Source organism: Megalobrama amblycephala, linkage group LG6 (genome assembly GCF_018812025.1).
Source record: "Megalobrama amblycephala isolate DHTTF-2021 linkage group LG6, ASM1881202v1, whole genome shotgun sequence".
NCBI lineage: Eukaryota > Metazoa > Chordata > Actinopteri > Cypriniformes > Xenocyprididae > Megalobrama > Megalobrama amblycephala.
In genome coordinates, this window is record NC_063049.1 from 7,987,006 (window position 1) to 8,003,166 (window position 16,161).

Sequence of the window (16,161 nt, forward strand, 5' to 3'; positions counted from 1 at the left end):
AAGTGGTGGAGGAACCATTTATACTCAGTGGAATCTGTTCAAGGAAAACAATGGCGAGTGAAAACAGTGAGCCGTAAATTCATAAAAGAAACATGTCTGTTTTATGGGCTGGTTTTCCAGTTCTATTCACAAGCTTTGTTTATGACAGAGATTTAAAAAAGGAGCTGGATATGGTTAAACATACAGGGAGCCATAAAATACAGCAATATCACAATGAACTCCTAGGAGCATTTTTTTTCTCTTTAATATTCAACACAAGTAAAGACAAAACATATTGACTACAAGTATATACATTGTTGGAGGCCAACACCATATAAGGGCCTAGTGGGCGGGGACATTATAAGGACATTGATATGCAGTTGCTAGGGTGTTCTGGCTTGTTGCTAGGTGGTTGTTTAGTGGCCCAAGTCTCTGGTCTCTAAATTTCGTCCCTCCTTTAGTGTAAGACTATAGGATGTTTTATCACCCACCAGGCAAAAACTGGTCAACAAGTCAAACAAACCCCTAATCCGAAGTATGAGAATTGCTTGCCTTAGCAGACATCACTGTGGATCGTCCAAGTGATGCAGTTATAAATCACATTAAAAAAATTGCTTCACTGAATTACACATGGTGGCCAGCAAACAAAACCAATATTAATGTCCAGTTCCCCTCCCGCTGGTCACAGTACACCAGCCAAATGTGTCCTGTATTAAACAAAACTACTGATCATATACATATTCACACATTCTACTGTTTACCAACATTTAACCAAATTAAAATTTCCAGTATCCAGCATCCAACAACTACATAGATTTTTGATTCGGCTAATTGCCTTAATGCAAGATCCAACTGTGATTTGTGGTTTGCGAAGAGAAACCCTGTCATTACACAATGGATGTGTGGAGAAACATATTAAACAAATTGATAAACCAAATTGTATTCCAAAAATATGAGCATGATCTGCAGTGGTGGAAATGTGGTGAAGTACAGTTCGGTCATGACTACTCTCTGAGAGATTGGCATGGTAATGGATGTGGCAATGTTAATGTATTTGGTCTTGGCGGACTAGATCTGCTACACTGCTGCTGGTGTAGTACAGACTTGCTACTGCCAATACATTCACAGACATGCTGCTGCACATATAACATACATGAAATAACCCCCATTGCAGATCTGTAGAGGTGGAGCTGGGGAAGGTGGAGGGTATCTGAAAGTGTACTGCAGACTGCTAACAGCAAACAATGCCAAAGTATCATTGGCTGCTGATGCCACAGCAACCAATCAGCTGGGCTATGTAGATAACAATGTGATCGCTAACAAAATGAGTTTAGGACCTATCAGCCTGCGCCATCTAGAGTTTCATGACAGAACTTTGTATTGATGAAAACATGGTTTGGTAATTCATCAGAAAGCTGCTTGTATAGCACAAAAAAGCAAACACAGTCTGTTTAACACCACATATGCGGCATAAAATATAATTAGAGCTATCACAATCGCAGGAAATAATGCTAGATGACTGAATTCTAGCCACCATGCATCAATGTATCCACTGCTAACTTTGTCAGATTACACAGTGGATGCATGATATTAACTAATGCCAGCAGAAATGCATTCACATAGAAATCAATTTCACAAAAGACAATGTATCGAAAACTCAAAAGATCTGGGCACTGTAAGGCTGGTCGGACCCCAAGATAGCTGTCAAAAAACAGGGCTGCATTTACCCATCATTAAAGAAATCAATTAGTCACAACTGTTTCCCAAAACCATATTGTCGCAAATTTGTCATTCAATCACATTAGTGAATGATGTCACGCAGGTGGTGGATTAATGCTAGCATTTTTTGCTATAAATTATAGACATGGCATCCAAGGAATAATTATAATTTTCTCAGTAATTGTGCTTTATATCCAGAATCAATCATAGCCTTAAATGACACTTGTACATATTTGAAATGAAAGTTATTGTACCTAATGTCAGCTTGCTTATTTTGGTCAAGATAAGGATTTATTAACTCCACATGTCATGTAAACAAGAAACTCTGCTTCTAACCACAGGTCGAGAGCTGTCGTTCCAACCACACAATTTGTGATGCTGTTTGTGAATGTTCGTTGGAACATGATTTCAGAAAACACTGACTCGTTAAACTATGCTGATAACGACGGAACTTGCGACCACAAGTTAGCTAACGATGCTTTCGGGAAACGCACCGCAGAGTAGATTTTCCAGTATAACAAGCTATACTTTGATTAGCAATGTGGCATGACAAGATGCTACATCTCTAATTTTTGTTAATGTTGTTTTGCATGTGCAGCTTTACTGCTCAGTGAACGAGGTTCAAACACTCATTGGGAAGATGATTCACTTTTTGGTGAATCAATTCATTGACCGTTCGTTAAAACAACACTGCATGTCTTCTTTTAATTATGTGATATACAAAATATTTTGATAATATATTTCTAATATAGTTTTATATTTCAAAATGATGCTATCCACCTAAAATAAACAGCTCTGACATTTTGCTAATGCTAATGAAAACGTTATTTCTGAATGTTCTCTGTACATTCAAAAAAGTCCATTTTTTTCTTTGTTATGCGAACGTTATGGGAACATTCCGTTTTATAATTGTGCAACCATTATGGGACTGTTACTTTTGAATGATCTCTGAACATTCTGAAACAAGTAACATTTAAAAAATGTTAGATGAAGGTTCATCTAAAACATTTCAGAGACAAAAAAATTCCATGAACAATTAATGAATGTTTTAAGAACATTATTAAAGACCAGATAATTTTGAACGAACATTCCATCAACGTTACTGGAAGAAGAGAGAATAACTTTAAGAGAAACTTGAATGTTAGAATGTTAGCAAAAGTTCTGAGAATGTTCCCTGTTAACTGGGTAGCTACTTTTTTAGTAGGGCTTGTGATGTAGCTAACAACTTTTTGACAAGCTACAGTTTAAAGTAGCTTCCCCTACACTAATTGGGGAATTTTACAGAGAATTTGGAGTCGCCACAGACCTGTCTTAACCTGGCAGTGTAAAGACACCTACAGGATCACATGGGCAACTGAACAGAGAGAGAGAGAAGCCTTTCCTACTGCAAACCTCCCACTGCACTTGTACATGATGATACTGCTATTACACATTTAAATGCATTCAAATGAAGACCGTTTTCCTTTCAGACAAGGGAAATGTATTGTTACTTGGGTGCTTTCTTGTTGGGGACCACAGTGTCAAAAGAAAAGTAGGTTAGCCTCAAGAAACAACAAATTCTCTCCATGCTTCACATACATACTCATCACAGCATATAGACTCAGGACTGCACATCTGCATTCCTCTCCGTTGGATATACGCAAGGAAAACAATCACCTCCTGACAGATCCGCATTACACACAGCTCCAGAATAATAGTTTTCACCTGGCGAACATGAAAAAAATAGCCGTGCATTCGCCATGTACAATATGAAAACCTCATTTACGGGGACACACAACACAAGCCAAGAGCCTTTTCAGAGAGTTTCCAAAGGTGAGACCGAGGCAGCCTGTCTCATCTCGCAAGGGCTGTTGAGCATCTATCAGAAAATGGCCTCGGAGTTGCCGTGACACCTTTATTCCCGTGTCCAGTGGTAATGTCGAGCGAAGAGATCCACTAAACAATAAGGATAAATGCTCGGTATTGTAACCCTGTCCCCTCTGCCTCTCGCTCTCACGGCAAACGGCACATCCACTAATCAGAGCTCTTCTCCAGTAATGGGAAAGTCAATAGCTGCATACAATCAGTAAACAAATTCTGCTATTTTTAAAAAGAGCCTCCGTCTCCATTTTAGTGCCGGCAATTTAAATTATTCTACCGTGTAACACCTTAATTGTGTAAGACAAAGACGATGTCGAGAGCACAAAAGAAACATGAGAGGAGAGTAATTTCTGTGCTGCCACGCAGAGATGACATGTGATAAGCATTGAGTGTGGACCGCTCCGCCGATGCCAAATGACAGTTTGTAGTTAGTCGCCATAATAAGGCAGAGACAAACAGTTTGTCTTTAAGCTGTTGTGAATGTCAGCCTCTTAATGAAGATAAAGAAATGCAGTTAAGAGCATATCAAAGTCAAGCAATTCTCTTCTTGGATTTCATTATTGGCAGTTAAACAACACGGTTTTCATTTTCAGCATTTAAACACTGAGGGTTGCCTTTCAAAGATATTGATCTTTTGGAGAGATGGTTTTACTCCACTGTTTCATCTGGGAATGCTGTATTTATTATGCTGTTGTTAGTGACCAGCTCTCTGACTAGCATTCAGGATCCTATTAAACTCAAATTGAGGTTTGGTGGCTTTTAGTCCACGTCTGTTGGCTTTCCCAGATTGTACACGTACGTCTCCAAGATGTCTTTTAAAGATCTGGAAAACATCTGTTGTGAACAAACATCTGATAAACATCTTTTAAAAAGCAGTTTTACGTACAGTTTAAATCATAAACGTCTTCAAGACATCTTCTAAATGTCTATGTAACATCTGACAGGAAACATCTTAGAGACGTGTGTGCTATATCAGGTTTGAGAATATTTGTCTAAAAAATGACAAAACTAGATTTTTACAGAAATTTCAACCTGATCTCATGGGAAAACATAACTATTGTACGAGGTGGCAATTTTATATAAAATCGTACGATGTGAATCGAGTATGAGTACAAGTTTTAGAACTTCTGTTTCAATATAGGAAATAGTTTCCCAAACATTTTACTGGTCAGCTGACATCATAATCCCCAGAGAAAAATCAACTCTGCTCAGAGTACATTTGGTCCCACTCTAAATAGTGTTAAAGTAACACTGAAGCAGAGTTAAAGTTAATGAAATAATTAACCAATTAATTAAGTGATGACTGAGCATTAGTGATGAACACCTGCTGTTAACAAGCAGAACCACTGAAGAAAAGAGAAACACAAGAACTAAAACTGACTTCAGCCACAGTCTTGGATAAAGAAGACATAAAGTCTCTCAAGATCTCCGCAGATGATGATTAAACAACTCCACAAACAGCATTACCAGCTTCAGTTATTACTAACCAGATTTACTTTATTTCTGACACACATCTACAAAAGTTCTTATTGAGAATTAACTGAGAATTTAGTTATTTTATATTGAAATAATATTACAGTTTTTACTGCATTTTTGTATAAACCTCTTTAAAAAAAAATTTTTAATATTACCAACCCCAAACACCTGTGTATTAGTGTACTAGCTATATTGTGTAAATAAATACTTATCTGTTGTCATTTAATAGTTCCTTTTACCTTAAATAACTTATTATAAGTAGCTTGTAGTCTAGCTAACTAAAGAACAAATTACCTACTTTATGACTAGCAGCAGACAGTTTACCAGGCTCCATGCTTTAGATCTGTTTAATGTGACTCTGTTATATTGCAAACATCTTTCTGACCAAAACTACACACTCTGAATCATGGCAGCCCTTGTGATTTCGTGTTAAGCAACATGCCAGCATGCGTGTGCTCTTTTGTAGATATATTTCTGCACTGCTGCAATGAGTAATTACCATGACGATGTGGCTGTAAAACTTTAGGGAGTCATTGCATTGCTCATGGCTGCTTAGGTAGACATGTGTGAGAAAGAACAGGTGCGGTCCCATCCCGACCTGGCCAGACAGACGCTCTCGCTCATGACTCAATGCCGAACATAAAACTATTGCGTGACAGGAAGCCTTTACATACCACACACACCTCCTTGACAGAAAAAAAAAAAAAACATACATTATATACATCCTACACACCCCGACAGCAAAACCATCAGAGAAAACTAAGACAAGAATCTTGATCACAATATCACCCACTGCTGAGTCCGGAAAATATTAAATATAAAGGCAAAACAAAACAAATAAAATAAAATAGGACATTTAAGGCACAGTTAAAATGTATTAATACCATTGCATTAAATACAAAATATAGAACCATGCAGCATTTATTTTAAATAAATATAGCACTTAAAACACACATATCAAGCTATATATATATATATATATATATATATATATATATATATATATATATAAATATGTATGTATGTATATATATACACACACACACAAACACACACAGAGTGGTCAAAAGTATGGAAACACTATTCACTATTTTTAATGTATTTGAAAGAAGTCTCATCAAGGCTGCATTTATTTGGTCAGAACTATGGTTTTCTATTTAATATACTTTAAAATACAATTTATTTCTGTGATACAAAGCTGAATTTTCAGCATCATTACTCCAGTCTTTGGTATCTGGCAAATTATTCTAATATGCTTATTTTTTTTATCAATGCTGGAAACAGTTGTGCCGCTTAATATTTTTTTGGAACCTGTGAAACTTTTTTCAGGATTCATTGATGAATACAACAGCATTTATTCAAAATAGAGATGATTCTACAATAATTTTTTTCTATATTTTAATCAAAGAAATGCAGCCTTGATGAACATAAGAGACTTCTTTCACTGTCTAAAATTGTTTTCATGATTTGTTATCACAACAATTTTTTTTTTTTTTTGTCAAATCAACTTAAATGATTAATGTTCAGATAGCATAATATTTTGAGTTTCTGTCAATTAAATCAATCACCTTCATGGGAGTAACTCAAATTTTTAATTTCAATGAACTCAAAATTTTAAGGCAACCAGGTAACTTACTTTGTTTTTAAGTTAAACCAACAATTCTTTTTCACAGTGTTCAAAAACATTAAAAATAGCAATGTTTCAGTTTTTTTCATAATTGACTGTGTCTGGTGCAGAAAGAAAGCTTTCAACAGATACAGACAGACAGATGCACAGTGTGAGACAAACGAACCCCATACCTGGCAGGTGTGTGTGTGTGTGTGTGTTGCGAGGGCAAATGGCAGCGTCGGCGGTGTCTGAATTCAGTGTTTTTATCTGGCTCAGTGATGCGGAAGAGGAAGCCTTGAGATGCAGCGCGCTGTTGTGTCGAGCTGACTTCCTGAAAATAGAGACACAAGCGCACACACACACTGACATAACGGTCATGACGAGATCAGAACTGTCCAAACATTAAAGAACACGGTCACATTGTCTCATTTCCAAAGGAAAAATCATATATATTGGATGATCTGAATTTAAAAGATACTCTGCCATTATTCCAACACAAAGCCTGATAACAAGGTCTTTAATCCCATAATAGATCTGTTGGATTTGGGATTCAGGGGTAAATTGTTTCTGCGGGTGGAGTGATGGTGTGAGAGCACGGCCCCATGTTGAGCGGGATGAGCGATTTCTGCGGCAGCTGAAGAGTCCTTCACTCTGGGAAGGGTGACCCGAGAGACCAGCTGCCTCCACCTCACCTGCTGCTGGGAGTGTGAATGACTGCGTGGTCCAGACTCCAAAACCAATAGGGCTGAAATTGCTTTAGATTGATGACATAGGGCTCGAGGTCTTTCGCTGCACAGAATAACGCATCCAATCTGACAGCAGAATATAATTCAAGGGCACTTTAAGAGTGACCTCTAAAGCACCGAAGGAACCTCTCTGTAAACAGATGAATAAAAGGGCCATCAGATCTGTTTGGACTTGCTAAAGTTGAAAGTCTGTTGTTCTCCGTTATGATGTTATTTTCATCATGTGGATATGACTCTTTATATATATATATATATATATATATATATATATATATATATATATATATATATATATACACACACACACACACACACACACACAAAAGAGCAAATAAAGTATTATGGTTGTACCATGGTTCGTTGAGAATGTATATATATATATATATATACATATATATATATATGTGTGTGTGTGTGTGTGTATAGTCATAGTCATACCCACATGATGAAAACGACAACATATAAATAAATAAAGTACTGTGGTTGTACCATGGTTCATTGATGGTATCAGGGTATCAGGTGGAAATACTATGGTACTGAATGGATACCATTTTCATAATTGAAATAGTAGTTTGAAAGGTATACCTCAAAGAAAAACAAAATATACTATTATTACCTTTTTTTTTCTTTTTCTTTTTTTTACCATTTTATGGCAATACCATGGCACTGTGATGTACTGCCGTCTTATGGTATTTCAATTGTATTGGCTTTATAGTATCACCAGCATGATAGTGCTATCTAGTTATGTTAATATCGTGTTTGTAAGGGCTGCGTAAACAGCTACATTAAATCTATTTATTATAATCAGCTTCTTTTTTTCTATTGGTGTGATTAGTCCCGCGCAAAGCCCTCGTATCTCTCACGAGATCTCCGGCGAGTCCAAACCCAATTGGACAGAGCCGTCAGTCACACGGTCACTACAGAGATGAGCAGTGGTGGACCGCAGCACTTCTTCTACACACAACCCATCCCTCTGCGCTAGAAATTACAGACGAGAGCCTCGTCGTGTAGTGTTTGAGTCGTGGCAGCGCGGTGAATCGAGGGATTTTTCACTAAGCACCTGTTGGCGCGTGTGTTTATCTGAGCTGGATCCTCCGCGCGCCACAGACATGACAGAGTCCTGAGAAAACGAGTCTCATGAGTGCAACTGCGATGACACACATTTGCGTCTCAGAAACACTGGGAACACGACCTAACCATGTAAAACGGGATGAAATCATTGCGTGGAGGCTTATAACCATGTATGCTTTCTTTTCCTGTAAAGCAAATGCAACACTTGAATGAACAAAACATAAATTAATTGTTTTTTTTTTAAAGAATAAAACAATACATATAATAATGATAGAAACAAAAATATTATATATAATACTAATAATTTAGTCGATTTAAAAAAAAAAAGGCCTACAGAAATAAAAGAATGTGGGAAAAATGTGCATGATAGTTTAAATATTCCAAGACAGAAGAGTAAACATTAATAACAAACGCCTATAGAGAGAGAGAGAGAAAAAAAATCATATGACATACACATGCAAATTTAGAAGTAGTCATGCATTAATGTTGCTCTATTGTGACACGCGCATCAGCACGCGGAGAAGAGCAGATAACATTCACCGGCCACTTAAGTACAAATACGACATCATTCGCCATGACCTGCATGCTGCTTGTCAGAAAGATCCACCACAGGGTCTTCTGCGAAAAAGACTAATGAAATCATAATGTGCACGGATAAGATCAGCATGTTTGGAGACGGAGATGGCCACAAAAGGCTATAACCCTAATGATCTGTTCCTCCTGTTTAGATGAAATAATGCTGGATGGGAGATGTGAGCTCTGATTCCTGCGGGGCCCTAAAATGCACCTGACACTGACTTCAACTGAAGCTGATGAACAATTTGACAATTGCTTTAATTCGCGACTGTTTTTTGTGGTTTAATTGCGTAGTTTCAGCAAGCTGTCATGTAGTAAAATGTGACTTTGAGATGAATTGCAGGTTTATGTCGCAACATTAGGCTACGCGGTTATGGTGACCTGCGCGCGTCCACGTCTGCTTAAAAACAATGGCCATATATCCAATAAACTCATTTATGTGTTAAATGTATTATTTATATGAACGCATTTTCAAACTGAAATTGAAAACCCCACTATCTCATATCCTTATTTTAACTGTGCCTTCCGTTTTTCTAAATCTAACAAAAACTGAAATAATTGAGGGAAAATGTTCTGCTTTAGTGTGGAAGCACAAAGGAGTCTCTCCTCGCTGCGCTTTGTTTTGCGCCACTAGCGTAAAGACGCTCACAAAACCCCCGTGCCCTTTCATGCGGGTTTATTAAAAATAACCCAGTTATACTGCTGTTGCGTGCACACAGATGAAGACTTATTCCTCAATCAGAGGCTCGAATCACGGTGAGCTCATTGGACATGCTTGAACCTGTCAACGGACATAACAAGCGTTTGTTTTACTGTCAAAATCATGAAGTGCGCAAACAGATATTTAATCACAAAACCGACCTGCAAGGTGCCTCGAGAAGGCACACTATTTGCAATGGATACAACTGAGATGCGAGTTAATATTTGTTTTGACTCTCTTTGAATTGTCAGAGGGAGGAAACCAGCCTGTTTGGGGTGATCAAGTGAAGGACCTGTAGTAGAGAGGGATTTAAAATGAGCCAGATTAGTTAATTATCCACAAATGCGCTTTTCCTCTTAAGGGTGGGGACAAATTAATCCCAGCGGCAACCGACAAAAATTCTCCTCTGAAAAGCCCTCTCTCTCCCTGCCTCTGTACGAACACAGGGCTTCTGGAGCGGGCCAGAGCCTTCTAATGAATAGGTCCGGATTAATCATTCATCTTGTGTTGTTTAACGCCGTGATGGATGTATATCGTCACTCAGGCTCAGTCAAGACAATAGATGCACAGCGTTTTGTTCTTACCAAATAAATCACTCACATTGTTTAAGGTACATTGATCAATCTAATGACTTGTAATAGGCTCCTAATTACCACAGAAAAGTGCGGACTGTGGCTTTTAATATACAAATCTAATCGTTTAGTTATGGTGATCAGAATTAAAAAAATATACGTATGATATCATGCATCAACATTTAATCCTGGTTAATAATTTGCTTATTTGTAAACGAAGGACCAGATTTTTTTTTCCTTCTAAAAATAAATTAATACAAAACATTTTAATTTAAAATATGTTGTTTAATGTTTATTTTCTTTCTCGCTTCATTATTATAAAATGTATCTTTAAATAAGCTACTATTTAACTGCTGACAGGGGTAATCAATCCTCAATTAATAGAAACTGCTCAAAGTGAATATATTAATTGCGAGAGTAGTAATTATCATATTGCACACATTTTACCCGAATTGTTCAGAAATGTACATCCAGCTTTTTCTGTCATTTCAATAGTACATGCGCATGCATACACATCTAAATCTGTAACCTAAACCTCTCTGAGCCTCAGGCCAATTTGTTTATGCTGAACAGACGTTTAATAGTGTTAATTGTTCCTCCGTCAATTTGCAGTGATTGCGGAAATCAAGCGATTTTCGAGACTCCAGCACTTGGATTTGAATAAATTGTTTTATATTCCCCAGCTCTCTCCATAGGAGGGAATTTAAAGCAAAGCGCTTTGGAGTAAATTGCATCCAGCCTGACTGGCATCGTTCAGCCGCTATAATGGAGCATTATTTGGTCATTTTGAATACTGTAATGCACAGCGTTTCGGCGGGGCCATTCTCAAGAAAATTGCTTTAACTTTTAAAAGGAGGCGATTCACTCCAAAGCAGGCCATTGTTACATTATGTCATTACCCTTAAATGTTTTAACAAGCAGCGCAACACATAATGCATTGATCTTTAAATATTACAAAAGAATTACTGAGGGGGGAAAAAATGAAAAATATTAGAATTATTAATTATTGATGATCTGGGGGTTTTTGTATACAAAAAAATAGCCTATTTATTTTATATTTCATTTATTGTGTTTATTTAAAGCATATATAATTTGGCGTTCGAACTTTGCATTGAATATTTCTATATTAAATATAAATATAAGTCCACTTTTTTAACGATTTTTGAGTCATGTTCTCGCGTGTTGTTCTGAAGGTATTTAAAGGAAGCGCGAGGGTGAGCGCGCGCACACGCGCATTAACACCCCAAACTCTAACCTGCGCCCCCCATATCCCTCCCTCTTTTCTCTCTCTCTTTCTCACACACACACTCAATAAAAGTCTAACACACCTGTTGTGAGATCAGCTTCTTCCTCTTCATCCAAGATTCTTGCATTTCAGCAACTGCATCTAATTTGATAGTTCGAAATAGTTTTAACATTTGGAATCACCAATAATAGCACAATCAAACATTATTACATTTAAAAAAAAACTGACACTGACATTGCATGATACTTATGACTTCGTATCCACTCAAAACATGGCTGCATAATGTCACCTTATAATAAAGCTAACGAGCATAACCAGAAAAATCATGTTTTTAATCAGCACATCAAATCACAATAAAACAACCTACAAAATAAACACATCACTAAAATAATAACGAGGACGCTGCAAACGGTTACACGTGTGAACCTGCGAATTCTAAGCATATTGCACATCAAAAACACGAAACAGATATTTGAGGTTATCATGCATAAAATCAAAATGAGACGCTTACCATCGGAGGATGCCTATTAAATACCAATATGAGCTGAGCGCTATAGTCTGTGCAGATACTACGCCTTGATGGCCATATATATATAAAAAATGATGAAAAATAGCTGATGGCTTATTGCTTGACAGTGGGATCAGTACCCCAGTCATTGATTGACGTGCAGCTTTAGTATTTCTGTCATGGTCGCGTCGCTCATTGGTCAGACGCGACTCGTCGCGCGCTCAGATTGGCTGAGTATTGCAGCCAGCTGTACTTCAAAGCACGCGCTCACTATACAACTCGAGTAGAGAGAGTAAAGCTTCAGCGCACTGTCCCTCAGTCACACTGGAACACTGAGTCATTGTTCTCTTCAACTAGCTGTCTAGGAAAGGCCCTGGATATGGCTACGTCTATACTTGGGGTAAGTAAGCACTGACATATATATTTTAATTCGACGTGTTTTTGCTCTGTTAGTTTTACCATTGGTATTCAGTGTTGCTTGCTTGCCTTCAAACTTTTCAATGACTTTTATTTAGCCTGCATTCTAAAAAGAGAACATTTTTTAACTTTCAAAATGACGTTTTAATTGTCTAGATTTACTAGTACTAGTGCTTTAAAGAATGCTGAAACCAAAACGCTGATTTGAAGAGGCGAACACGAAACTCTGGGAACTCGAAAACCCTGTTCAGCGAAAGAATTCTTTCTGGGGGTGAAATGATAATAAATATAACAACAACGACATTTGTAAGAGTGCATTGCTTTTTCTTTAATTGAAAAATAACAATACTTCCATAATGCAAACGTGAAATTCTTTGATAATGACATTTTTAAAACATGACACCTTATTTGAAAACTTGTAGGAAATATTCACAAGTGAAGCAGTTCATTTTCGACCAAACCTTGATGCTTTGGATTTATTAGCCATTTGTCTGATTTTCAAAACACCCCAACTATGTTTTATAGTCTAGTAAAGAGCACAAACTTTTCATCCAAACAGGAAGAGCCGCGGTTTGGAACTACCCCTTTAGCGATGCTGGCTGCAACCTGCAACAAAATTGGCAACACCAGTCCCCTCACGACTCTACCCGACTCCAGTGCGTTTTCCAAAGGCGGATTTCATCCCTGGAAAAGATCCTCGTCGAGCTGCAATTTGGGCTCCAGCCTGCCCGGATTCACAGTCGCCACAAGCCGAAGCACCTCCGGACTAACGACCACCACCGGCACGGGTAACAGCGCTTTCTGTCTGGCCTCGACCTCGCCAACCTCCTCCGCGTTCTCCGCCGAATACAGCAGCTTGTTCTCCAACACGGCGAGCGTTTCCTCGCAGGAGTCAGGACAGTCCGCCTTCATTTCCAAAGTTCACTCCTCGGCAGAGACTCTATATCCGCGGGTCGGCATGGCGCACCCTTATGAATCGTGGTACAAGTCCGGCTTTCACTCCACCATCTCGGGCGAGGTGGCCAACGGCGCGTCCACGTGGTGGGACGTGCACACGAACCCGGGCTCGTGGCTCGAGGTTCAAAACCCGGCCGGCACTTTGCAAAGTTCGCTGCACTCCGGAACCCCACAAGCCATCCACTCCCAGCTCAGCGGCTACAACCCGGACTTCTCCAGCCTCACGCACTCGGCGTTCAGCTCCACCGGCATCAGCCCCACGGCGTCCCACCTCCTGTCGACCAGCCAACACCTGTTGACGCAGGAGGGATTCAAAACTGTGATCCCCACTTACACGGACGCGTCGGCCACAAACGCTATGATATCCGGCGCCAGCTCGGGCATCGGGACCTCGTCCAGGTCGTCCAGGAGATACTCCGGACGGGCCACATGCGACTGCCCGAACTGCCAGGAGGCGGAGCGGCTCGGGCCTGCGGGCGCCAGCCTACGGAGGAAAGGACTTCATAGCTGTCACATCCCGGGCTGCGGTAAAGTCTACGGGAAAACGTCTCACCTCAAAGCGCATCTGAGGTGGCACACCGGCGAGAGGCCCTTTGTGTGCAACTGGCTTTTTTGCGGCAAACGGTTCACCAGGTCAGACGAGCTCCAGAGGCACCTGCGCACTCACACGGGCGAGAAGCGATTTGCTTGCCCGGTGTGCAACAAGCGCTTCATGCGGAGCGACCACTTGAGCAAACACATCAAAACACACACCGCTGGAGGTGGAGGCAAAAAGGGCAGCGATAGCGACACCGACACCAGCAACCTGGAGACCCCCAGGTCTGAGTCCCCAGAACTGATTTTAGAGGGCGTAAACCCGCGGGTCACGGTCAAAGACCAGTCTCCACACCACGAGTCCTGAGGCATTTCCCTCCTAGGCGAATCGAGAAAATAAGGAAACGGGTCTGGAGTATGTGACAAACTCTCCATTTCTCAGAAAAGCGATCGAGACACTGCATTGGAAAACGCAAATTCAATGCGACACTGGCTATTTCTGCTCCGCCTCAGCTTTCCGGACGATAAAGTCTTGTCAAGGCTCTGTGTTTTAACGGCGGACATTTGATGTGGAATGAGTGGGCAAAAGAGGGAACTAAATAACCACGGCCGCCGGTTGAGCTAATTGTGTACATATATCCACAAAAATAACATGTTATTTTTCCCTGTAAATGTTACTTATGATTGTTTTGTGGTGGATCCTGAAATTCAGGGAATTTTCTTTCCTTTCGACGCACTTTGTGGATGTCAGTATGTATGTTACACAGCTATTTAAAATTCATTTAACCTTTCCTTTACCTTGCTAAAAAAATATATAAATGTTTAATTGTATAAAGTCACGCTTATAAGGCTTTCATTTTGTAATTAAAGGGATTTAAAATCTAAAGCTTGGGTTGTCTGATGCAAATGTTTTCATCAAAATTATCTGAGGCTATATATAATCGCTCAAAGCCAAATGCGCATAATATATATATATATATTTACATTTTGGGGTAAAAAAAAAAAAAAAAAAAGAAATAGCCTAATGCAGACTAAACATCGGTATTTTTTCCCATTGGGATAAATCAATAGTTAATGCCCCGGAAAGGTATTTTTGTCCAAATGAAAATCTTGTTAAATAGTATTAATTATGACTTGGAGCACATCGCAGCCCCATGTGTCTTGTATTGGCGATTAGGGATTCGTGTCTTATCAAATATCTAATTACTCTCCGAGACATCATTTGTTCAGCAGCTCTTTATCGCACATTTTCCGAGGGGATTCAGTGACAAAGGGCCTCTGAATATTTATTTGAATTGCTCAAATTAACTGCTTAAATTTGCATGTCAAACGGAAAATGTCCATCCGAGAGAGGGCTGAAGGCATAAAGCATCGTTTAGCTTTTATAAAACGCTACACTTGATTTGGTGTTATGAGAACAGTTTTCCCCCCTTTTTTCTTGCCTTTTCTGGATGCCACTTTTGAAAGGGGAAATTGGGAGAGGCCTTATGCAAATGTTGAATTTAAAATGCTCTCGCAGTCAAATGGTCTCTGGCTGTTATTTGAATATCAGTGGCCCTGTACTGAAAAGGTTCAAGGATGCTCTCTGACTTCTTTGTGTTTATCCAGTGCAGCGTCCGATCCCACAAAACCCGGCGGAATAATTACAGCTCGAGCCCTGCCTGGGAACTCGTTAGGGAGCTGCAAACGCTTTCTGTGCTACAAGGTAAATTGACCAGAAGGCAATAGACTAAAATTATTTTCATTTCCTTTTGTGTGCTGGTGGCCGCAGTAGCCTATTCAGGAAAAAAAAATACACAAATAGAAAATGGTCCATTATCATTTAATGACCTCCTGAAAAACTGATAACATTTTGCAAATAACGAATACAAATGTTATATATGGATAGTTTATAGCTAAATCATTAAACTGTGGTCAAATATCTAGGGTCTAAAACAAAAAAAAAACAAAAAAAAACAAATGCAATTTCCGTCTTACAACAATTTAGTCGATGTTTTCTCCTGTGTACAGAACACAATTCCAGTCTTTTAAAAGTTAATGTAGGATGGGACGATTTTATTGCACACAATTCAAAATTTGTGTTATGGAAATGAGCGCTATTTGGGCGTGAAGGTATTCACGAGCACGCTTTACAATTATATGGTTCTATTAAGGTTTACAAACGGGAGCTTATACATGGACAAGATCTAAG

General features: G+C 39.1%; 1 protein-coding gene and 1 long non-coding RNA gene across 2 annotated transcripts in view; one reads left to right on the forward strand and one right to left on the reverse strand.

Annotated features, from left to right (window-relative positions):
* Positions 1 to 12,222, reverse strand: part of LOC125269814 — a 38,034-nt gene extending 25,812 nt beyond the window's left edge. The window contains exons 1-3 of the long non-coding RNA XR_007185199.1: positions 12,066 to 12,222; positions 11,637 to 11,695; positions 6,835 to 6,974 (exon numbers count right to left, since the gene is read on the reverse strand). This is a non-coding gene — a long non-coding RNA (uncharacterized LOC125269814). The remainder of the gene's footprint in view (positions 1 to 6,834; positions 6,975 to 11,636; positions 11,696 to 12,065) is intronic.
* A 111-nt stretch (positions 12,223 to 12,333) lies between these two features.
* Positions 12,334 to 14,856, forward strand: sp9 (sp9 transcription factor). The gene is made up of 2 exons (XM_048192802.1): positions 12,334 to 12,462; positions 13,039 to 14,856. Exons 1-2 carry the CDS (start codon positions 12,442 to 12,444, stop codon positions 14,335 to 14,337), a joined length of 1,320 nt encoding a protein of 439 aa, XP_048048759.1. The 5' UTR covers positions 12,334 to 12,441; the 3' UTR covers positions 14,338 to 14,856.
* The last annotated feature ends 1,305 nt before the right edge of the window (positions 14,857 to 16,161 follow it).

What these genes read in the sequence shown, in the direction of transcription:
- sp9 (XM_048192802.1), top strand. Translation starts at nt 12,442, where the DNA reads ATGGCTACGTCTATACTTGGG. An exon ending in TGGCTACGTCTATACTTGGG is followed by an intron (nt 12,463 to 13,038) that starts GTAAGTAAGCAC and finishes TCATCCAAACAG; the next exon opens with GAAGAGCCGCGGTTTGGAAC.